At 40.6% G+C, this 24596-nt stretch overlaps 4 protein-coding genes across 5 annotated transcripts; 3 read left to right on the top strand and 1 right to left on the bottom strand.

Moving 5' to 3' along the window:
* The first annotated feature begins 2565 nt into the window (after window positions 1-2565).
* Window positions 2566-3811, top strand: LOC126924631 (39S ribosomal protein L2, mitochondrial). Its single transcript, XM_050739340.1, has 2 exons — window positions 2566-2830; window positions 3079-3811. Exons 1-2 carry the CDS (start codon window positions 2596-2598, stop codon window positions 3774-3776), a joined length of 933 nt encoding a protein of 310 aa, XP_050595297.1. The 5' UTR covers window positions 2566-2595; the 3' UTR covers window positions 3777-3811.
* On the bottom strand, window positions 3778-6005 carry LOC126924630 (sideroflexin-1). The gene is made up of 4 exons (XM_050739338.1): window positions 5485-6005; window positions 5178-5354; window positions 4400-4788; window positions 3778-4311 (listed from the first exon to the last, which is right to left on the bottom strand). The coding sequence occupies exons 1-4, from the start codon at window positions 5667-5669 to the stop codon at window positions 4067-4069; spliced, it is 996 nt and encodes a 331-aa protein (XP_050595295.1). The 5' UTR covers window positions 5670-6005; the 3' UTR covers window positions 3778-4066.
* Window positions 6006-11866: 5861 nt separating this feature from the next.
* On the top strand, window positions 11867-18822 carry LOC126923941 (uncharacterized). Its single transcript, XM_050737884.1, has 4 exons — window positions 11867-12677; window positions 13211-13478; window positions 13671-13931; window positions 14531-18822. Exons 1-4 carry the CDS (start codon window positions 12180-12182, stop codon window positions 14626-14628), a joined length of 1125 nt encoding a protein of 374 aa, XP_050593841.1. The 5' UTR covers window positions 11867-12179; the 3' UTR covers window positions 14629-18822.
* Window positions 18823-19493: 671 nt separating this feature from the next.
* On the top strand, window positions 19494-24526 carry LOC126924400 (uncharacterized). 2 transcript variants are annotated; one of them, XM_050738836.1, is made up of 5 exons: window positions 19494-19843; window positions 19960-20692; window positions 21780-21899; window positions 22090-22382; window positions 22729-24526. In XM_050738836.1, the coding sequence occupies exons 2-5, from the start codon at window positions 20116-20118 to the stop codon at window positions 23149-23151; spliced, it is 1413 nt and encodes a 470-aa protein (XP_050594793.1). In that variant the 5' UTR covers window positions 19494-19843; window positions 19960-20115; the 3' UTR covers window positions 23152-24526. The 2 variants fall into 2 exon arrangements, with proteins under 2 accessions (XP_050594793.1, XP_050594794.1); XM_050738837.1 differs by having other exon boundaries at window positions 19960-20569; window positions 21726-21899.
* Window positions 24527-24596: the final 70 nt, after the last annotated feature.

Here is a 24596-nt window from a genome sequence, read left to right on the forward strand (position 1 = left end):
TCATCGACCGAGACCATCGTTCTCCTTCCATCCATCCTTGTTTTTTCGCAGCTCTCCTCCGGGCTTTTTTTCACCATCCCCGAAACTTTCCTCGCGTGACTAATATTGAGAAGTATCTCCGCCGGTACAGGAGTAGGACAGCTATCTCGAATCAGCCTGATAAACGGAAACTTTCGTCCGCCTTTAAAAAAAGGGAGGGTGTCTCTTTAAAAGTAACGTTCGTGTACTAAAGTTCGAACCTGTTTTTCGATCTTCTTCGAATATATATATATATATATATATACAAAAAAAAAAAAAAAAAGAAAAAAAGAAAACGTGTTCTCCGGGAAATCTAGATTTCAAACTTAAATATCCTTGGCACGTATTCCAAAGTAGGCGTCGCGAGGATCGCGACGACCTGCAGTCCATTTCCCGCAAATTCGACTAATCGTGTTATTCGACTTCATCTCGGTATACGTGTCTAACGCCGACAGTAAGCAGTGTTAAGTGTAACGAGAACCGTGGCGTCATGTAAGAAGGTAAGAAATAAACGAACACCAACGGGGTGGAAGGGAAATGGGTGGGTGGTGGCGCGAATGACGAAGGAACGAACTAACCGTAGGTAGGGAAGAGAAAGAAAGGAAAAAAGAACGATGCAAGGAGGTGGTAGTTTCGGTCTCGTAGTAGTCGCGAGAGTCGTGGTAATAAATGGGCAACACGAGCGCTTATAAGGGGTAGGTAATCTAAAGCTTTCGAGGCGGCAGCGCGGCGGGGAACATCGAGAGAAAGCGAACAGGAAGATGGAAGTTGCGGAGGGAGGAAGAGGGGGTGAACGGCGTGTAGGATGAGAGAAGAACCGGCTGGAGGAGGAGACCATGGAGGAAGGGGGATAAGGGTGGTTACGGTGAGGGTGTGAGATAAGGTATAAGGTGGGTAAGATGGCGGACAATTTGCCGCTCGACTACTCTTGCCCGCACCCCTCCCTCGACGATTCCACCCCTCCCCCTCTGGCCCATGTACCGGGTAATAGATGTTCCTCCTTCGCAACCAACAGAGAAACGTTGAACGCGCGCGCAAGCACCGTTCCCTTCCTCCACCCCTTGCCTCATTCTCCCTTCCTCTCTTTCCTCTCAAGCTACGTTTCCTCTTTCTCCGTCTCTTTCTGTACGAGGAAAGAACCTACCCGCGGCTTTTCCATCCCTTTCGTACTCGACGCGTGCTAGGTGGAAGCGCGCATGAACGTATACGCGACGATGAGAGGAGAATCACGCGTGCACGCGAACAGAGACACGTACACGGCGGAAAGTTGCGGCCGCGTTCGCATATACACGGGAAACTGGCTCCGCGGTATTCACGTTCGTGGTACGTAGGTATTTTAAACGCTCTCCACACCGTCACCTGCCGCCGCCACTGCTCGCTCCACCCTTCGCGCTTGCACCCCCGCCCCACCCCTCGGCCCACCACCGACAACCTACCCGCCAGACCGCACCAGCATGCTCTCTCTTAGCATTCCATCCGCCATCTTCTCACTTAATAAAATAATTACCCCAGGCCAATTAAGCGTTCCCTCCTCTCTCGCCCCTTCGTCCCTATCATCCCGTACCTAGCCACTATCTTCGTCGCACCTTTTCTCTTTTCTGTCCCTCGTCACGAGGGTTCGCGTATACTCGCGCGTTCTTGCTCCTTTGAACAACGCGACCTTCTTTGGAGTCGCAAGCTATTTCGTACGGCCGTTACACAACCGTTTACTCGCGATTATTATTTCAAAAAGCCCGCCAAACAGGGTACGATTAAGCCAGGAGAGAATTATTCAGACACGATTACGCGTGCCTCGGTACGTAGTTTCCGATTCGATTCAGTTCAGGTAGAAATGATATTGTGCGCGAAAATGTCGTTCCGACCTTTTTTATTCAAAGGGTTAAAAAGATTACGATCGGTTGTTTTTCGAGTACACGGAGCAGGGGGACCGCGAGGGCGCGCTCGCGTTGTTCCCGCGTTTTATACGCGTATCGTTATTTAACGGCTCGTCACTCGCACTTTTTCCTGTGTACGGGAGAGATTTAACGTGCACCGGCGATAATGCATTTTATATTTATGCACCGGTGAAAATTTAGCATGAAACGACGATGCATTGCTCGTCAGCACGGAAAATCATTTATTGATTTCCAATATAACGCTGTTTTATCTTTCGTATAAATATAATGGTCTTGGTAACGTACCTGATGAATCCGGCACGCCCTATTTTTCATATCTGTCAGTGTTTCTTCTCAGCTCCTCATTTTCCGATCGTTCGCTAGCTGCGTTCAGGTTCTTAAGAAGCGTATATTTTTCAATGACTATTTTCCCAAGTACGTATGACGATCAGCGATACCGATTTAACTCTGTAATTACGTTATCTGTTACATCTTGCTTAGCACTTTCGCAGCACTCTTAGTAACACTATTGCGTTAATTTAAACGGAAAATTCTAAGTTGACACGACGCGGAATATTAACGCGTTCTAACAATTACGAATCAAAACCCATTAGAAACATTCCTAGTGACATCTACCGGTAACCGCTAGATTCAAACATGTTCTTTAGATGAGATGATGGCACTGTAATCGACCTGAGTCAAAATGTCTGCCATGTCGTTGGTAGCTCGTGTTTTCACGAGACATGTCGCCGATGTTCGTTACAAACCTGCCTCAATATCGATTCAAGTGCAGCCGAAAAGAAATCAGTGGAATCTTGTGAAAGTCCCAAAACCTGGAGTGAAAGGGAAAAGTTACCGAAGAATCGTCCACTTTGAAGACAAGTATACGGTTAAACCTTTAAATGTTACGAATTTAGGAGGGAGAGATCCTGTTACAGGTGTGTGTTATATTTAAATTTCACTCGTTTTGCTTCGATATTGTTCTCTTTTGATAAGACATTTTCATAATTCGACGAGAAATTACTTTCTCAAAGTTTATATTCCTAACCCGCATATAGATTTTTTGTTTCCGACAGTACAGCTATCAGTCGGTAAAAGAATTTCCTACTACGGCGGAAAATTCGATTAGCGTATATCGAAACCAATGTTACATTTTTCTCATTCATGTTATGTATGATTAAAACAGGAAGATTGGTGGCGAAAGGTATCGGTGGAGGGATCAAACACAAATATCACTGGATTCAGTGGATCAGAGATGGGCCTACTGATCTTGATGAACCTCCAAGAGAAGACAAAGTGTTAGCAGTATTCAAGGATGGTTGCAGAACGTCGTTCGTAGCTTTGGTTGGAAGCGGCTCTAATTTGCAGTACATTCTCGCGACGGAGAATATGAAAGTTGGAGACATAATCCGTACTCATAAAGGCATTCCTGAAAATCATGTCAGAGCCTTTGAAGGAGATGCTTATCCATTGGGAGCGTTGCCCAAGGGGACGATCGTTAATTGCGTGGAAAAATATCCTTATCAAGGAGGTTGTCTCATTCACGCCGCTGGAACGTACGGCACGATATTAAGGAAGGATGGAGAGGATCGCGTGGTCGTTAAAATGCCAAGCAAGAAGGAGTTCAGCATCCATCAAACCTGTATGGCGACTGTGGGTAGACTGTCGAACATCGAACATGGTTCGACGCCAATTGGTAGCGCACAGAAGAATAGGGAACTTGGAAATCGACCGAGAAGCGGTCTGTGGCAGAGGAAGACCGGTCGATTTGGCCGAAAAATAAAACCTCCGGGTCCTGTACAGAAGGTCGGCACAGATCAAAAGGATAATACAAAAACTATACTTGAACTGAATATTGTAGCACTGAATACTGTAAAAGTATAAATTGCATTCAATAAATGTTACTTTATTGTACCGTTTTATTGTCTCCGTTACTTTTCCTTGGCGGTATTTGGTAGTTACGACGAGCAGTAGTTGTAATATTAGCGAATAGCGCTTGGGGATATGTTTGCATATATATATATGTTTGTGTGTTTTTCGATTCTAATAGAATCACTTTTGAGTCGTCAGTGACTTTTATACATAGAAATATTGCGATTTAAACTCTCCAATTCGCGATACGTTTCTTTAATTTTACATATTTTCCCCGATAGCATTTCAGTCTTGAGACTTATTCAAAGGCCTTTATTGTAATACACTGTTCGAAGATTAGGATTTGCGAAGAGCACCTGATCTCGTACATCCGGTTCTAAATCGTCCACCGAAATAGGTACTCGTTGTACGAACAGAGCACAACAAAGAGGAGTGGCGAACGTCAGGCAGACTCCGCAAATTAAAACTTGTATGGGGACGACTGCCCATTTCGCGTTACGTAACATTTGTCGTCGGTCCATGAAATTCATTAGAATGGGCGACAGTACTAAAACAGATATAACATTTTTTTAATTCTCTATTCATACGACAGACTTCCATATCGAATAACAGATGAAAGCAATTTCAATACTTACTCATGCTCGGTGCAGACATAAGAATACGAGACAGAGTAACAGCGGCAATGGCTTTGCTTGCTGTTCGTCTACTGCTGCCGACCTTCGTACCTTCTTCCGTTTGTAATTCGATCCCGTTTTGAAGCTCCGGCATTCTCATGAAGGGAATGTTTACGCAGTTGGCAGCGGCAACTGCTGCGAACGGCACTAATCGACCTACCAAGGGTGGTGCATTCCGTAAAAGTCGATTTAACCCGAGGGCTGTCATCACAGCCCCTCCAGTTGCAATAGCGTAACTTTGTAAAATCGTGTTCATGGGAATCGGACTCGATCCACTGCGGTTTGTGTAATTGACGATCGCGTTGAACGATTGGTTTACCCACTGCCATATGACGACGTGCGCTGTCGTTCTGAAAAATTATAAATGAAATACTCTAACAAGGTTTGCTACGAGAATATCTTATAAAATTCATCATAACGGATCCTTCCGCTACTGTCCTTGACATGCGTTTGACATCTGCGTCTGCTATGTCGAGCAACGAAGAGTCTCGAGATAAAGTTCCAACACGATAATTGTTTTCTTCTGATATATTCATTGATTCTTTTCTTTCGCTTTTATCTGGTCGCGCAAAAACGTGACAGTCGGTCGCTGTCGTCGGACGTCTGTGTTTGTAATTTGGAATTACACAAGGTGAAAGGTCTAAACGGCGTTTATCGGTGCGTTCGATAAACTCGATCCCGTTTCCTCGAAACTATGTAGTATATATCGCGAGAATTTACGTCAGCAATGAGTACATACTTGTAAAACGTCAACATACAGCCGGTGATCATCATATTCATCGGAACTTGGGCACTCATGCGTCCAATTAGCAACATTTTCTCGCCTGTGTCGGGATGATACGCGCTGTCGTACCGGTATTTGTATTTCCATAACTCGTCCTGTGTCACCTTTAACTGTGCCAGACTATCTCCTTTCCTATGTTAATACAAACGTTATGTACGAACATTAAGCGAACAACAGCATAAGCAACCTCTATTAATATATACCATATTCTGATGTAAAATAAGATGTCAGATATATTATCAACATCATACATATTAACTACCTGTACTTTGTGACGATGTCTCGGGCGTGCTCGAGCTCCTTGGCGCTGAGGAATAGATTCAATGGGTTCGTGACCGTGAGGAAGTGTAGTGCCCTACCCTTGTACGTGCTCTGATCCCAGTATGGCTTCTCGATGTCGATCTTTCGCTCGTCAGCAAATGCGCTGACGTCCTTGTTACTCGACATTTTGCGAGTCTTTTCTGCTCCTCGAACTTGTTCCTCCTCCCACCACCGACACACACCAGTTTCTTTCCTATTCTTCCACGGGCACTCACCCCACCACGCGGTCGTACCGGTTCTATGCAAGTCAGCAGCTCCTGTCGGGTGTTGTTCATCCGTTCCTGAAGTAAGAGAATTCCTCTTGGCGTGATCCTCGCGAGAGGACGCTCAGACGTCAACGGTAGCGGATCTCGCGCCGACGACTGAACGATTCCACCGTTCACAGCGATGTCGTTCCATCGAGTACTCGGCACCTCGTGTCTCGCTCGACTTTTGGTCCACGCACTTCTCTCTCCTCTGCTTCTCACCCCTTCGACGTCGTTATCGATAACGTGTACGCGTGCGCAACCACTGTCCATTATTTCTCGCTTGATCCTTTCGCCAAGAGATGGTGGTGTGTTTATGTTCGGTTCGCAAGTTGAAATTCTGATTTTAGGGTGGAACGGGTTAAATTGGATGGCATAAAATTTTAGCGAAAGGTATTTTGATAAATTTATAAATTTAATGGAGGGTTAGGAGATTATTTTAATATTTGGAATAGGAGAGTTGGTAAATACTTAAGAGCAAAGATACCAAAGGATAGTCACAATCCTTCTTAGTAAGACTTCAACCCTCCAATAGATGGGGCCACTTTGCTTTCTATTGTTGTAAGAGCAGTTTGAAATATCAAGCGTTCGCGAAAGTTTAAAGTTCATCGTAGAATAAGAATGCTTTACTTCGTTTAGATAACACTCCCCACTATCTGGACGCTGCCTTATTCAACAAGTAGGCGTGATTTCGTGTTACTTTACGATTACGCATCACTTGACGACAATAAAAACACTGATCGCGTAGCAGTATTATTAACGACCAAGACACGATCAAACAAATTATTCTATTTCTGCATATCCTATTTGCTTTAAACAGAGTCGAGTTAATAGAAGAAAACGACAGACATATGTTGTTTCGAGGGTATATCTATTTTATAATTATTCGCTTGAAATCGAATTCTGTTGCATCAAGTGGCGAAAATCTTGTTTCCCTAGCCTGAGGCATTTTCTAAAAGGCTGGTTTTATAAGGGTTGTTTCTCATCCCAGCAGAAAAATACCAGAACTAGATTCTGTGATTCCGGAAACCCCCAAAAATTGTTCTGTTTGTATATAATAACACATAATTAACAGACGTATGAATTTAGACCGGGTTTTTACGGTTTCTGACCACTGTGCAAAGCAATTCTTTTCAAAGCAATAACAGTGGCCACTGAAAATTCACACATTCCATGAAAGGAGTAGTGGCCAGCCAATATAACCATCGACCTCGAATACCAGCTTCTTCGTTGTTTTCAGTTTTTTAGATTATCAATTAATAGCTTTTTTCATTTTCTATCCCTACGCTATTACTAGTTTAGTTTGTAGATATTTGATTTATCGACGGGATATCAAAGATATCCGTGCTGCGGTTCACTTTACTAATAGTCGTATGACATCACGTTTCTCACGTTCTTTGCATATGAGACGCGCGTTACAAAAAAGAAGTTAATAAGATGAATGCTCCTAATTATTAATTTCAGGGGGTGCCTATTTCTAGGCCACCGATCCACGAAGGAATGTTTTATCGAATTTATTGCATTCATTACCTAGCCAAAGAAGCATATTTACCGTTCTAGTTGCACTTCATTTTGTACATTTCGAAACGAGGTCGTTAGCGACACGTTGCATCGCCCCAGGTATGCATACGCGTTTGCAACATCGAATCCAGTGTTTTGTTTGATCTAATCAACCTCAGACGCATCGACATTGATTCACCATTTCCCTGTCGTGAGCTAGTTGTCCACTCTGCAACCTACTTCGTCGCCTGTATTCGCGCATGCAACTGAAACCGAAAACGAAAGGCATGATGAGGCGCACGCGGTAACTTTATTCCGTTACGCGCGATTATGTGCGCGCGTTTATATTGATCGCATAACACGGATCTTTAAGAGATACGACTTTTCCCTGTTTAATCATACTGTCCAATTTAATTACGAATCGATTGAATCCCGATCGTTCGTTTTTCCTCAATCCAGATCTGGATTTTTCTCAAAAACGGAGGTATTCAGGACGTAGAGTTTTTCTCACCTTTACACGCGTTTCCGTCAATAGAGAAACAGATCAGTTTCTCTGTATTTACGAGCATTTTTTCGCGAAGACGTTTTACACTTCACCTAGTGGCATAATTCCATTGCCGGGGACGTATCGATGTGAGAACAAAGTCGACCAAGCTGTTATTCTTTTTGTCAGAAGATCAATAATTATTGATGATAGAGTTCAGTACTTTCACCGGAATAGATCTGCCGGCAACGATGCTCGTTCACGATCGCGTTCCAGTGAATCTCGAGAGCAATAATTGCATACTGCCGTAAATCTAGGTATCCTTGGCTTTGTATAAAATAGAGGCTACCAAAGGTGGACGATAAGCGAACCGTAAACGCGGCCTGACATGACGAATCTTCTTTCTTTTTCCCTCGTCTATTTCTAGCCGCGATTTCTACCGATCACTCGAGTTTCCGAAACAATAAAATTATTCGCAAATTATGCAAAGCAGGAAATTACTCCGGTTGGGAGTCTAGAAATTTTATTGTCCACTGCGATTTTTCCTGCGAGGCCGTTTGTTGATTTAAACCTCTATTCGTTCCGTGAAATGTAACCCAGTTGGTTTGACATCAATTTTTATGGTGCTTCGAAGAAATTCTGTCGTTCGTCATTATTTCTTTAAAAAGATTGGTAAGAAGCATATTAAGCATCTTTATTAATGTGTGCGCGTTTTGCTTCATAAAGAGCTTGCGTGGTATATATATATATACACACACATATATATATTGGCTAACGATTAAGATACACTGTACATATTTATATTATCTTCTGGCAGATAATAAGAAGATAAAGATCCTGTTTCCTGCTCGCTGCCCACATATGAATGGTACGCGTTAAAATAAGACCGCTGTTATGGTGATACCGTTCCAAGGAAGCGGTTTACTATCGCTGTCGATATTTCTTTGCGCTGAGATATTAGCTAATATTTGATCACTATACGTAACTCCCGCAATTATTACATAAAGCAGTTATTACTTACTTCACTTATATTACTCGATTCGGATAATCGTTTAACACGTTCAGCACATTATAAATTGTTTATTCAATAGTTATTGTTTATTCAATAGTTATTGTTTATTTACATTTTCTGTTTACATGTCTTCTTTAGCCCTTTGTCTTGTTCACAGATTTAATTTATTTACATTTCTTTATTGCCTTTACACTTGTCTACTTGTTTCCTTTTTACATATGTCTGTTATGTGTTCATTTGCGTTTTTTATTTGAGCCAAATGCATGCCATCATAGGATGTTAACTGCAAAATTCTGCATCATCGATTGCTCGTAATAGACGTGAAATAGAATGCATTAATCAACACAATACTGTCGACAGTGATTAACGTGCCTCGAGTTCGAAACCGTGAACTACAATTCTCTTAACCACACATTCACCGCAATCCTTAAATAACCGACGTTAATGGGCAATTCTGCCTTCCCTCTTCTTTTTCAAGTGTCAAAATAAAATCGAGTCACGATAAAGATCTAACAATATTCTTATTCGTTGTCACGTTGTTATGATATGACCGGTCTGAATTGAATCGAACGTTCGATTTGCAAGGATCGACGATGACCTATCTTCTCGTCGGCCGAGTAGTTGTTTTATTATATGTTCGCTCATTTCTCCTGTTTCCTAGTATCGATTTATATCATATCACATGATTTGCGAAAACCGGGTCAACGAATGATCAAGTTAAACAAATTGCATCGTGAATGTGGCGTGTCTAAGGAATCCGCCCTCCAGGCATCGGTGTCTTAGTTTAACCTGGTCGTCCCTACAATCAAATCTACATACATTTTTTCGAAGCGCACAGGATCCTTGATAAAATGTTTGATTTATCAGTAAATTACTTTTTAAAGCTAAGACATTCTTAATCATTAACTTCAAACGATGTTCTAAAAAAGGTGAGAAATTTTTAAGAAAACTAACCGTTACTATCAGAGTACTTTAAAGGTATTTTCGATAGAGAAATCGTCACCTAATTGACATGATCGAGGATCATTAAAATAATTAAAATTTTAAGGTCAGCAAGATATCAATTTATAGTTGTTATTACGCTATACGGGTACAATTACCAATATCGACGTACGCGGCATTTTATGTAGCTATCTACTACGTAAATAGTATTATGGTATGTAAATTATTTTGAGGAATGATTAACATCGTCTTGACGGTGATGAAAGTTTGTTAATCGCGAAATTTTATTCCGTATAAAATCTATCGGGGACTTCCCTTCCTCTATGAAACTACGCAACTTTATGTTATTAACATATCGCGTAATTAAACTTCTCGATAGTGGGACAGCCGGAGATCTTATCAAAGGATAGAAACTGGATGTGCACGAAAATAGAGAAGCAAGCTCATGGTGTTTAGAGAAATCCAAATAAAAGTTAAAATCGTGCGAATATTCCTTTTGCTTGGGACAAGTCACGTCGCCATCCTAATGCATAAATAAGACCAACGAGTAACTCATTGCGCTGCATTGAGGTCAAAAGAAGAATCATGTCTCCCATAAACCGAGATCGCAAGGTGTAATGCATAAATTAATTCCGATATGGTTCTTGAATTTTTATACTTCGATTTTGGTCTCGTTTTAACAAATAAGATTTTAATGCTTCCAACCCTTACGAGGTTATGGCAGTGAGATGATACGTTCCAGGATAATTTTCATCAAGATAGTTGGGCTGCTATAATTTCTGCAACACCATTAAGACCTATCAGAGCATTGAATTATATGTACTATGAATGATTGTATATATGGCATTTTAAAAATTATTTACGATTAACACATTTTTTTCAAATGTGGATGTTTTATAGTTTATATTATTATATTATTGTGTCCATCGTTAAAAGAAGAATTCATCTCTAAGGGTCTAAGAAAAATCTTACCATAAAATTAAAACAATATACATCCTTTCATATTTTAACTAACCCCAAATTTAAAAGTTAGATAAAAGTAGATGGAGAATATTTTCTAAGATAAATGATGCCATGTCCGTTATGTTCTGCATTTGGAATCTTATAATTAAATGTAAATAATCAGAGTTGATCAGGGAAGAAATATTAGTTACACGTATTAATTATAATATATAATACAAATATAGGTAATTATCTGGTCTGATTAATAAATCAACTTGGTCCAATTAAAACATACGTGACATTCATACGAGACATATAAATTTGAAATACTTTGAAAAGTAGTACATGTAAATTATATGTAAATGAAAACATTACGCTTCTTTTGATAAAAGGTAAAAGGGAAGAACTTAATTATCTTATAAGTTCTGTATATACATGTAACGTTGTGAAGATATTTGACTGTGATACTAAAACTAGAGTTCCAAGCACCATTTTCACCTGTTTGCTTTCTTTTTGTTTACTGGACCTCGTAGTTCTTGTTTGGACAATTCGTTCGACAACCATCATAAAATTGAGACAAGTTTTCGAGAATGTTACTGACAGTTAAGAAAACTATGTCACTCATTACGACCAGTTAGATAATCAGAAGTAAGTATCAAAAAGCAACGAGAAAGTAGGCAAAACCTCTGCCTGCTCTCCTTGCAGATCGTCAAACATCGTGATAAATGTTGCAGTTTATTCTTTTTTATCACCGAATGTAAATTTTTTTTCTTGTCTTTCAACTTGTCATTTGTCATAGAAAGCTTGTAGATTAGCAACAATGTATCTTTGCTGAGTTATTTTTTGTGATATATATATGAAAGGCATTTCTGCATTTTCAAATTATTTCATTCTTATTTTTTTCGGGTAAAATTAATATTTTTAGTTGCCAAGTCTCATGTTAAATGTTTCTGTGCATATCTTATTTCAATTTTCTCACTTCATTAACCCAGTCTCTCAAAGATACGTGTACTCAATCGTAATTCGACTGAAAACGTTTAACAAAACCTCTACTTCAACGACGAAGGGTACTAACCGGTCTCGGAAAGAGGCTGGTCGGGAATCATGTGCAACAGTGTATCTCCTTTCTCGTCACATGATGGATGCGTTAAACCGAAGCAGTAGGTTACATTGAGAAGAAGTAGAAGAAGTAGTGGTATGCAAATGTCTATGATTGCTATATATAATGCTAATTAATTAGATCGGATCAGTATCAGCCGAAGATTCGTAGATGCAACTTTGCGTAAAATTCAAAGTTTGGCGAATATCTCTGCAATTACGAACGAAGTCGTTTACTGTACTATAATGATTAATTATCATAGAGTTTGCTGAAATTACTCTACGTTTTAATTACCTTTTTTGATCTATTGTGATAGTTAGTTTCATTATGAGCGTCGTTCGCCGGGTTCGCCATTGCCTTTTCAAACATTACAACGCGAAGAATCAAGTCTCTGTGCAGGATTATCTAAGCCATGGACCGGTACCCCCACCGACCTAAATGTACTACATATAAATGGTCAGGACACCTCGTAACTATCGTCAGAGAGCTTGTGGACTTAATCTTGTCGTCTCGTCTGCATAAACAAGGCGTGGTGCTCCCGTATCTCCATTCATCTATTTCTTCATCTTGTGAATACAATTATGAAAATAAAAGTTCATCGAAAAAATTCCTGTATAAGTTCGGGATAGAGAGGATCGTTGCGTTGACGATCTTTGTTTTTTGGATTTTCATTCGCAGAATCATGAAGTGTATACAAGACGATTGGAAGTTAGGCTGGTTCGAGCGAATTAGCTATGTTTTGTTAGTGACTTTTTATTGTTTTTCCAAGCACGCCTCTGTATTGGCGTTTGATAATTCAACCAATACGTTTGTCGAGAGATCTCGAGTAGACTGCAGCCTGCGCAAAGATATAATCACTTGCGGGAAATACAAAGTTGCCAGGTGGCTTCATGACATTGTGAGGGAGAAGGTATGACAGTGATACAGCGATCTTTATTTTGTTAAGTATTTTACCAGATTACAAATGGATAGAAATTTGAACATACGATTAGCTTCTAAGAAATGTCATGCACTATATAGCTCCAAATAGAAGTCCGCGCTGTTAAGCCGCATTGTGCTCGTTATTTCGAAACTTGTCGTAAAAATGAAACAATCTTTTCCACAAGGTGCTTTGTTGTACGGGTAAAGACACTTTTCGAGGAAAATTAGTGGAAGTAGCGTGTAACTGATTGAAACCCGTAACGATTTCGCTGCAAACCATTATTATCATTCGTGTTCGTGCAACAGCGAGAGTATCTACATACACGTTGTATCCACGTTACTTTCGTCAACTTTTACTTTTTAATTAACGCTGTCGGTAATCGAATCGTACAGTCGTGGCCTATATGTACAGTTAATTCAAAACATAGATTTTCGCATCTCGTAACATCAGACGATGTAGAACCGCAATAGTATTGTAAACAATCCAATGAAATTATAATTCATTATTTTCATTTTTATTAGGAATACAGCTATGGTTCCCTGCGTATTGTGCGAATCCCATCCATATCTGGACAACCGATACTCCCAAAGTTACCACAGTCACGTGTGTTCAAAACCGATGCGGTCGAGGCCTTGAACTTCGTCAGGGACTGCTTGGAGGATCTGCTGACGAAACGAGCTTTGGTTTACACGGTTGACAACTCTGCCACTGGCAGGAGTTTTGGTAGCGCGCCTATGATCATGGACGAGGATGAACTCATGCAAATGCAAAGCAGAAAATACCCTGCTGGTAATTATATTCTTAATTTTCAGAACTGAGTCTCTTGAATGTAAACCGTGTTTTTAAGAAACGCGTATTTCGACGTTTTACCAGCATTGCAGATAGTTGCATTAGTGAATCTCTGAAATATTTCTGAAATACTGGCTCGCGAATAAATTCATTATCAATTTTCATATCGATGATATTAATCGTTTTATCTAGATAACTGGAGACTTTTGAAGAAGAAAACCTCCATAATCCTTCCTCTCCTAATCCTATTAAACCTATTGAAAGTGAAACTGTTGCTTCTACCCATTTTCCTCGGTGTTCATTTCATCAAGAAGCTACTGGTGCTAGCTTCCATCATTGCTCCCTCGTTATTGGCGCGTCTGAAGATTTGTAAATTCGCGAATTCACATTACCAGGGTTACCCTTATCACATGTGGGGTACGGCCGCTGATACACCCGTCGATTATCCAACAGGTAAATGAACACGATTATATTTTTTGTGTCATGCTTCCTTAATTCAAAGCGATGAAAATTACATCAGTTGTAAGAAGCGATTATAAGAGACTAGGATAACCGAGACGGTCGAAATATCGTCAATATACGTTGAGACAATGCTCAATGACACAATATTTCTCTCCTTGTCAATCAACTACAGTTATATAACATTCGATTATTCCTAAACGTGGAATTGTCGTATAGAATGCATTTCGATAGCTCATTGATAGTAGTAATTTCAATAATTGCACGTGTTTCTTGGAATATGGAAAATTTGAGTGTTACTCGAGTATGACGATCGCTCTTCCATAAGCACTGTCGAGCTATAGTTGCATTATTGCCATTTTGGACTTTTCTACCGGGACGAAATTTCAATCGCTCCGAAATTTTCTATTTGAACGAATTATTTATTGGGGAGAGTCAAGAATTACTTTAAATTATTCCGAATTATTATACAATCTTTCAATAATATATAAGTATCTCCAAGTATATAAAATATGGGGAAATTATTTTAAATTATTTTAAATTACTATGAAATATCTCAGTGTCTATACAATTTTTTTTGTTATTTTCATCAGCATACGGTCAAGAGGAGCCATGGTCTCACAGAAGTGATTACATCTCAGCAAACTCTCCTTACATGGGATACCAGGGTTATCGCAACCCCTATGGATGAAGTTAGGGAGCAGGGGAAAACACCACCAATCAACTTCAACTTGCCATTGCATCGAAACTCAAACGGACGAACTACGATTGTGCACCTTCCGCTTTCTTCTCTTAGCAACTTTCGACTGTGTTCTCTACGCATTGGCGGTTTTCTTCTCGCGACTCGCTAATCCCCTTTCTTTATTCCTAAACATCCTAATTATAAAGCGACACACTACAAACGAGTTATATTTAGCAATGATTATCGAGTGCGTTCCTCGTCGCGAAATGACTTTCACACGCCATGCTCGCTACCGCTACAAAATTGGTAATGAGCATCGCCGTACGTAAACGTCGAAATCACGAACACGCGTCTGATGATTTTCTTTTGCAAACTGCAGAAACTGTTCGCGAGTATTGTTGCGTGGCACGCGAGCCTTCAACGTCGTCCGTGAATATTTGTGTACCGTAATCTAATAAAATCGAATTCGCGAACAACAACGCCTCGCGTGATGTCAACGCTGATCACTTCCGAGCTAATAATCGGAGGGCAGGGTTGAAGCGTGTGGCCTGCTCGAGAATGTACAGACGCGTAGTTTGTATAGTAGCGAGCGATCGTCAGTGACCAGATAGTAGATAACTTTTGTTTAAATAAAGTTATGTATAAAGAAGAATGGAGAATGCTGTTAAAATTATTGACGTGAAATTACATCGCATCGATAATGACAGATTTATTATTTTCTTTAAGATAGGATAAGATAGATAGATTTCATGTTTTATACTGTTTCTTTAGCATGTAATAGTACGGGTTTGGAAAAATCTACCTGAAGGTCAGGAACTTCTTATTCATGCAGGAATGGCCGTGCATTGTTTATTTTATCATAATTGTAAGGGCATGTCTCAGTATAACAATGACCTCTGGTTCCGGAACAGTAAGCGTTCTACTAGGAGTTCACACACGCAGATGCAGACTGATTTCCCGCGCTGCTTCTTTCCAGCATAAAATGACATCGATCGTCTCCAGAAATCTTTCCTCCGTTACGATCATCGTTACATATGTAATATCTAACGCAGGCTAAACGTCATTCGTCATTTCCAACGTTCTCCAAGAAATATATATACGTAGTTGCCATTACCCGTTGAAATAACAAAAATACATCTAATTGTTTCACAAGCTTCTAAATTTTCCTCTTCCAATCTTCTAGTGCGAAGTGGAGTCGGGCGATGGTCAATCAATCGGTGCAGGTGAACGGCGATGGTCAAGGTCATTGGAAACTTAAAGGAGGCGCGGCGGTTCTCCGTACGAATGACCTACTGACAGATTTGGACGGTCGCTCCGGCGTGTGACGCGCGCTTCCGCACGCGTGTGCTGACCCATGCACGCATGCACGATCGGGAAGACCGTTATAGGGCCACATACGAGTTTGAGGCGAATGTGGCGCGGCTGTCCTCGCGCTCGACAAATCCGCGGGCGAGTATCGCGCCCCGATCGTTGCATGCGATAGCAGTTAACCATTCGCTGCATTTAATAACAATAATCCAGTCAATACATTGAAACAGTTGGGCCTGCGATCAGTGCGAGATATAGCCGACACGCAGCCTGCACTCGCTGTAACTCGACCGTTACGTTACAACCGACAGGGAACAGAGTATTAACATAACGGCATGCGCTATGTGTACTCTCGATGTTCGATATACCATGGGTTGGTTCGAATGGCGTTGAATTAATCGATACGCGAATCGATGATCGAGAAGGTTGCGTTTGTTGTTGATGTAGATTGAAGCTAGAGGAAGAGCGAACAGAGTTTTGGAGTAATCGTAATTTGGAGGAAGTAAGAAAGAGGAACAGAATCTGAAGCAATTAGAAGTTGGAATGAAAAGTAAACGTAGATTCGAGTGAATCGATAAGAACGATAGAATGTGAAATAAGAAGCGTCGAGGTGAATTCTGTATTCATTTCACGTATAGAGAGTAAGATAGTGAAATCTCTGTTTGCGACAGATATTCAATTCTATTTCGAACGGAGAATGTTAGGTTATTTAGAAATTCGCTTAACTTCCGTATCTAATAAATCGAACAATTTGGCAAAAAATTGATATTTAAAATAAATAATAAGATATAATAATAGAATTAAGACAAAAATAAGGTAAATTTGATATTTGATAAGCAGGGTCTGCTGTTACGTGTTTGGATATTAATTCTCAAGAATTTGTAAGAGAATCTAAGGAATCTGAGAGGCATTTGACCTTAACGCAACGGATTAAGAGGTCTTTCGTTTCGTCTTTAAGGAAACGATTATGGAAGATTGATGCGCGCATGTAAAAGCTGCATGGAGGAATCTGATCGATACAGAGCAAATGATAGAGCACTTTCTAAAACCGGTTGACTTTTTCTCTTTTATAGTACTTACATTTTTCGAACTTTTTCTTACAAGATTGGATTAGTAGAGTTCGCTGCAGGCCCGATATGCAGACACGCGTTTGTAACGTACGATTAGTTTAAAACATGGTCGCAACAACAATATAATTTCCTCTTGAGTTATTTCGAATTGGAACTTGCTAACACGTCGATGTTCTACCTCTTTCATTTCTTTCAAAAGTTAATGAATTATTCATCAAGACTTGTCAAAACTACGAAGCAGTTCATTAATAAATTTTTAAGACGATTTCTAGAAGGTTAATAACCCGTTTCAATTCGCAATTCCACGGACGCGAGTATCTATGAAATTTATTTAATCTTGAATGGCATTTAAGACTTAAATGGATAATAAAAATTTCTTTGAATAACGAGAAGCTTTTAAACAAAATTTAACTGGTTTTGTTTATCGTTCTCTCTCTCTTACAACAAAATGCAGACATAGACAAATGTAGTCTCGTCGCGTGAATCCTTTCTCTCCGTTTGATATCTTCAAACGATTAAATCGCTCAGAAATCTAACCCAAACCACTACAATCTCCGGATGACAACCGTAGGTGTGAAATTCTTGAAAAAAAAAAGGGAACGATGTATTTTATCGTGACCCTGTTCTGGAACGAAAACATTTTTACCGGTTAGGTGTACCTGTGTCATCGAACCAGCTTACAATAATGTTTAAGAAATCGAACTGATGCCTCCAGCTTATTAATGAATTATAGTCGTAAGGTAAATAGTGATCCTTAACGAGTTAATGACACTTCCATATTTCATTCGTTTCTTACATATCTTTTGTCGTATATCCTTGTCTAATTATCACGCCAAGACTTCAAACACTCCGACATCGATCTAACCCAAACCTCTCCGTTATATTATGCTAAACACACTTTGCTTTCTAGATACAATCTACACGATCGGATCTATTTTCTGAGATTAAAATTCTTGCCACGTGTCCAATCGAATTTTCCTTGGCTCGAAGTGAAACACGCGAGTACGATCATCGATTTCGAGGAATAACCGAACCGTCCGTGAATTCGGGACGCGGCCACAGTGAAATCGCCCGTAAAAGTGTGCTCGGTGTATTCGTGTCCAGGCTGTTTGGGCTTACGCACGAGACACCCTTTTCTCCTGATTAACGTCATTAACGTTTATGATTTTTTCCACGTTCGTATCGAACAACGCTCTCTCGAGTACTACTTCAAACGAGCGCGTGATGAAAACGCTGGCTTCTGGATGCAAGATGTTTGCGGTTTTTCTCTGCGCGATCTTTTCGACAGGAAGTAAAATAAAGCCGAAACCGGATTAGCGGCCTACTTGTATCTGAAAATACGCGTGTTAATATTTATGTCGATGGTGCAATGACACGGGAGACACACGAGTTGAATACCGGTGATTTTCCACGACGAGCTTTCCGCGCGAGCTTTGGTGTCATGCGTTTATCGAATCCGATTAGATTTCTCCTTGCATTTGACGTTGCGTCTTTGACAAGCATAATAGTTATTATTGTGTTGGTCGCACCACCTTTTATCTATCGAAATATTTTTAATTACTCGTCATAGTTCAGTGACCCGATCACGAGAATGAACGAACGAATTGGTTACAAACTGACAGATATGACAACGATAAAAATGAAGTATTCTCATCCTTGTTATTACATAGTAATAAACAGATAAATAGGAGAACTCCTTAACCAAATTTAACTGAATTTAGTTTTTAATACTATCTTTACAGTGCGTCGAGGAACAAGAAAAGTATTTTTTAACCCTATATTTCAGAAACAAAAAAAAAAAAAAAAAAAAAAAAAAGGAATAAAACTTTCCACGATACAATTAGTGGAATTTACGAATAGACATTTCTCTATTAATATGTTTGCTAACAAATAAAACTCAGCCATTTGTGGCGCTATTATGATTTGCATAAAATAATTAATAAAACGCTATCGTTATAATAAGATTGCGGATTTCTATGTATTTGCGGTTGATAATATTTAAGGATATAGGATAATATATAATAAAATATACAAAGTACAGTGCTTGCTAAATTTTTAATAGGCGAAACACATGTCTCCCTAGACCCTTTAGTTATTTTCATAAAAATAGCGTAACTATCCGTAGTCTGGTTACGACATTATGTCGCATCATTGCAAGACTAGAGTCAAAAATTCGAATTGAAATCACAATTAGTACGTACTTCGGCTTCTGGACCAGATCGAGAAGATCAGAAAAGAAAAAGTAAAGAATGGTTCAGATGGAGCGTCATCAGCCGAAATTCCAACCGGTGAAATCGGTCCGGCGGTCGTTAGACCCGCGTCGAATTCAATTGGATTTGAATCAGAGGAGAACGACGACCGTCTACGTGCCAGAGAGAAAGAGACGAAGCGTTTGTGGCGGGAGCGCAACCAACGAATGAACGAACGTGGAAGAGAGGAAGGTAGAAAGGAACGGACAGAGGGACGGACAGACGGATGGCCGGGTAACCCAGATCGGATCAGCCGAGGCGATGCTACGAAGGCTCGGCAGTAGTATCGAGTCGATGGTCGCGCACCATTCCGACGTCTTCATCGCTCCATTCACCAAGGTCTTTACAGTGTTCGATTCTAAACAAAATATCTAAACCTACACGTTCTTCAAGAATTCTTCGATATTTCTACAAGACGATTCCAAAGTTGGTTGCACACTTTCATGTCATTTACGTGTTATAACAGTGAGAATAGACAGTCTCGTGTATCTGGTGTCACTTCAAATGAACGATCATTTTGGGAACCAAGAAGTCAGAGGACAGTGAATCCCCGACTACCAATTAAGCTTCTTGATTTCCGAGAAGAACTCGTTCACGGTAATTATTACTTACTCGATTGACATTTACTCGATTGAGATACCATCTGTCATACGTCTCCGCTATCTCAGTTCAGAGATCCGTTGTACGAGATCGCGTTGCTTTTATTATTTTAGGAGACATCGAGCGAACGTTGCGGACCGAGATGCAGTTATCTTTCGGCAATAAGAGAAGTTAGTCAAGAGAGAAAGAGAGAGAGTTGGTGAGAGAGAGATAGAAAGAGAGATAGAGAAAGAGAGAATCGTGCGAGACAGGTTCCAAGTCGGGGGAACATGGGAGGATCGAGAGACGGCGTGATCTTGCTCATCTTGGCGGTCGCGTGGCTCCAATTGACGGTCGGGGTCGAGGACCACGTGGCGGCCTTGAAAGAGACCGACCATCCAGTACAAGCGGATTCTATCGAAAACGAGGTGTCGTTTAGCAGTGACGAGTTGGATCAGCATCCGCACTTGATGCCCGGTAAACCTTCGAAACTCGACACGAACATTAATCAAATGATACAGACGGACGATAGGTCACAATATCAGATCGAGGCGACGCGAATGGAGAACGCTACAGCGTTTCCATTGGAGTCGACGGGTTGCCAGGACAACAAGACGACGCCTTGCGCGCGAAAGGATCTGTCCGATCTGTTCGACAGGTTGTCCAGGATCGACACGTACAACGTGACCGACTCGGTGCAGATCATAAGAAATCGGGGCGTCATCGGCAGGAAAGACGAAAAAGGTAACGACCGGCCGGACGCAAGCCTACTCGATAAAGTTCGCCGGTTCGCAAGAGAACACGTAGTAAAGATACGTCTGAACCAGGACTTAATACCCGGTAGAAAAGCTAGAACCTTCTTCAACGGTGAGTCTACGGAACGTGTTCGTGTCACGCTTTCGTAATCTTCGCTCGCACCAACGGCGCATCCGCGGGTTTCGCAGGATCATTGTTTTATGTTGCTATGAACGTTGTTGCCTCTTCCGCGGACCGATTTCGTTTGCTTGTCGCTGTGTTTCCCGCTCGCTGAGGAGTCGTGGAACGCGTTCGAGCTGGTAAAACTGGGTCTTGATTGTAGTTGCTCGCGTTCACTCCTATACAATATTACGTATCTGTATGAAATGAAAGGTGGGCGTATCATGCGGTATCTGCCTATAGTGTTCCTTTGTGGACATGTTGAAAAATTCCTTTACAAATGGACTGGATGGCCAACACCGTCTAGAAAGTAGACATGTTTGCATAGTTTTTCAAGTTGACTTTCCCAAAACAAGAATCACGAGAAGTGAAAGAAACGACGGAAGAGAAGAGTAAACGTTTGACTTGTCAGAAGGTAGAAACCTGCTTTCGGTTCATTTATTTTTACGCCTGAATCTCCAAACTGCCGATTCAGGTTTTGTCCAAAGACTGGTTTCGACTAAATGACATTGCGATCAAGGCCCAAGCACGCTTTTCGAGAAATGTTACACGCAATACACGAAAATACACGCGCCCTGGCGCCAACAGGGCGAAGAGTCGCGTAACGAAACGAAGGGACAACACCGCCATCGCGCGTCGACCATACGCTTTTCACACATCACTGATTGGCTTCTCGCTAAAACATGCTAAAAAAAGACGGTTAGCTGGTTCACCGCTGATTGGCAAAACGAAAGATCCGGCTTCATTCGCGACAATTACCAACGTTGCGTAATTTCATTCATTTAAGATCGCCGTGGCAATTCGAGAAATACCTTACATGTATGTTGAATGATTTTTCAGAAAGAGATCTTATGTCTGCCACTGTGTGAAGTAACTGAGAAGGCGAGTGAGAAAGAGAGAGATATATATATACATATATGCTGGCTGCAGCATGGCTTACAGGACTAACCGCAAGGCTTTAATTTGCTGGTACTTTTGCTTTCAGCCATCTTTCAGGGAAAGAGTACCTTTTTAACAGGATTCGGACTTGGTTTTCTAGCATTTGGCCTGAAGAAGCTGCTGCTACCTCTGATCTTTGGTGTACAGATCATTAAGAGTGTTCTACTGGCGCTTTTCCTGCCCAGTATCATCGGAAGTATCGGTAATATCGTCGGTAAAGGTACGTACTTGTACCACTTACTTTAATTGACAATGTGATTCTGTAATTCTAGATATCCAAAGTGTTACACTTATAATAATCATTTTAAGTTGGTAATTGAAACGTGCGATAACAGATTTAGTTTATCTGTTTGTCTTGTTTCGTGGTCGAATTGAGAAAAATCCGAATATTGATCCAATTTGTTTTGTAGGAGTTTCATCGTTTGCGCAATCATCGCATACCACGGCGCAGCCAGAAGAAAATTTCGAGTTCAAGGATAATTCCGATTTGTACAACGATGACTACCTGACGCGACAGCCGGTAGGAACATTACCAGCCTCTGTAATGTACGATGAAAGTATGATGCAGTCTCAGAAGAGTCCAGAAATCGCATCGAGATATTCCTTCGTCGATCCTAGAATAACCCACGCCAATGCTGTCGCTGATCGTTATTACACTCGCCACGTTGCTGCTCATGGACTTTCTAAGAAGCAAGACTTTAAGGTAATGTCTCTTTTTCTAACAAATTTTCTAATTCGATAAATCATCAACTGTTATGATATTACATTCACTGACGATTTCATTATTTTTCTACGAGATCTTTCAACCTTCTTCTTTTATCTATTTTATTCAAAATTTCTCCAACAAATTTCCTAGTTCAATTAATTGTTAACGTTATACCCATTGAAGATCTCATTAACAAATCGTCATTCAGATGTCAAATCTTCAAATTTCGACTTACGATATATAGTAATAATCAACATTTTATCCAGTCTATTCACACTGTCCTACGAAAATACAATTTTCGTGTATCAAAATTCTCACAAAAGTTCTCGTAAAAAATGAACAGGTGTTTCACGAAATTCCAACGAGTTCGCTGCTGCTAACTAACTACGATCCATTCTACTCACCTTTGTTATCTCGCCTGGATGCCGTGTTCTCTCGTCTGGGCCACACGACGGAGGGTTGCAGAGAATACGCCGTTTGTGCGATGTACCGAAGCCCCGCCAGGTACGCACCGTATTCGAATCTGGTCTCAGCACAGCTGTCTAGAGAGCTGAATGAATTAAGAAGGCCAAGTAGCGATAATCCCGATGTTCTGAGGTTCTTCCGGTACATGAAGGCCGCGAAAGACGGACAAGATGGCGTGAAATGCGAGGATGCGTACGCGAGTTGCGCAATTGCACGAGAGGATCAAACTCTCAGGCAAAATCAAGCGATGTTGGCTACCTACCAGGACATCGACAAGCTCGTCCACGCGAGGAAGTTATAAAAAAGAAGATAGAACAGCGAGGATTCAATCCTGGGACTGAATGACCGATTGAAACCAAATCGTGTTTTTATTCGGTTACGTGTGATTCGTTGATTGTCGTTGGTTGTACTTTGGTATACAGGTATCGAGCACTTTGAGCGAGTTTCTGTAGCGATTATAAGTTGCAGGGTACAGTTCTTGAAAATAGTCTGAATAGTAGGTATAATAGTAATTTAGGATATCAGTGAATTTACCTCAACTGTGAATTTTTATTATTTGGCTCCATGGTTCGATCATTTATTCATACGACCACCGAGTATGTAATCTGGATATTTAATAACTCATTGAATTATATTAAATTTTAAAAGTTTTAAATTGTAAAAGATTTCGATTAATTTAAGTGAAATATGAATATCGAAACTTTTGATATTTATGGATTTAACAAGTAGTTCGGAGTGAGTAGTTCGGAGAGCTCTTCCTATGCGGACGTTGAGATCTCCGCGAGGTCGCTGTAGCGCCTAATTACACACGACCTTCTTACATATATTTTCAAGTTCCTTGCTGTTCAGAATATTCAAAAGATCACTTACCAAGGTTCAAAGATCGCTATTTCTGTACCTGCTTATCTCTGTACACGACGACATATATTGTTACTCGGGCAATTACGTACTCAATAGTCCAAACAAGATCAAAGATGCTTAATGCGAAACAATTTCGTGCAATTAATCGGTCAGAAGGCTGACAACGAAGGAAACAAATAGCAATCATTAGGTCGACCGTGATAACGGTACATGATAGCTGGATTGCTATATATCATTACCGGTATTCGAATGTTACGCTCTTACATAATAGTCGACTTACCATGGTTAGAAGTAGGTCCGACAAATAATACGCGATTAGAGACACGCACGATTTACCAAGAAAGAATTTTATGGTCGTGTATTCGTGGAATTCGATGTTTCGAACTGCCACGTTCGAATTTCCATATAGTGATGCTCGATTATACTTAGTCGAGTAATCATGGAAAATCGTGGTGTCGCGACGTCGACGACGCCTCGATTTTCCACCAATGAAACGCAGTCATTCGCGATTTAGCGGTTTAATTTCAATAACATATCGAATGATTGTAGGACGCGGAACTTAAGACCACGACGTTTCTTTAATTTCTATTTAGTTCCAATGTGCGTCGGTCCACGCTCCGCGGACTTAGATATTTATTTATTAGCCACGAGGAATCGTGGTTCTTAATTTATTAATTAATAGTGCGAGGCGTATGAACGCTCACGCACCATTACTATCTATTTATTTATTCGATAAGGATCAGAGACTCGATCCGACGCGGGTCAACGCAATCAATTCTTGTACAGTGCGTGAATAAAACGCTGTGAATGCGCTACGATCTTTTCTTTTTCTTCTAGAAATTGTTCTGTTTATTATAAGCAAGGGAGTTACATAAACTAGACGTT

Source organism: Bombus affinis, chromosome 14 (assembly GCF_024516045.1).
Source record: "Bombus affinis isolate iyBomAffi1 chromosome 14, iyBomAffi1.2, whole genome shotgun sequence".
Lineage (NCBI taxonomy): Eukaryota > Metazoa > Arthropoda > Insecta > Hymenoptera > Apidae > Bombus > Bombus affinis.

Bases quoted from the DNA above. Each gene is read 5' to 3' on its own strand.
- LOC126923941 (XM_050737884.1), top strand. From the start codon at position 12,180: ATGGACCGGTACCCCCACCGACCTAAATGTACTACATATAAATGGTCA. The intron at 12,678-13,210 runs GTATGACAGTGA...CATTTTTATTAG, and splicing joins ATGACATTGTGAGGGAGAAG to GAATACAGCTATGGTTCCCT. The intron at 13,932-14,530 runs GTAAATGAACAC...TATTTTCATCAG, and splicing joins ACCCGTCGATTATCCAACAG to CATACGGTCAAGAGGAGCCA.
- LOC126924400 (XM_050738836.1), top strand. From the start codon at position 20,116: ATGGGAGGATCGAGAGACGGCGTGATCTTGCTCATCTTGGCGGTCGCG. The intron at 20,693-21,779 runs GTGAGTCTACGG...TTGGTTTTCTAG, and splicing joins AGCTAGAACCTTCTTCAACG to CATTTGGCCTGAAGAAGCTG. The intron at 21,900-22,089 runs GTACGTACTTGT...TTTGTTTTGTAG, and splicing joins CGGTAATATCGTCGGTAAAG to GAGTTTCATCGTTTGCGCAA.
- LOC126924630 (XM_050739338.1), bottom strand. From the start codon at position 5,669: ATGTCGAGTAACAAGGACGTCAGCGCATTTGCTGACGAGCGAAAGATC. The intron at 5,355-5,484 runs GTAGTTAATATG...GTATTAACATAG, and splicing joins GACATCGTCACAAAGTACAG to GAAAGGAGATAGTCTGGCAC. The intron at 4,312-4,399 runs GTAAGTATTGAA...TATCTGTTTTAG, and splicing joins TATGTCTGCACCGAGCATGA to TACTGTCGCCCATTCTAATG.
- LOC126924631 (XM_050739340.1), top strand. From the start codon at position 2,596: ATGTCTGCCATGTCGTTGGTAGCTCGTGTTTTCACGAGACATGTCGCC. The intron at 2,831-3,078 runs GTGTGTGTTATA...TGATTAAAACAG, and splicing joins AGGGAGAGATCCTGTTACAG to GAAGATTGGTGGCGAAAGGT.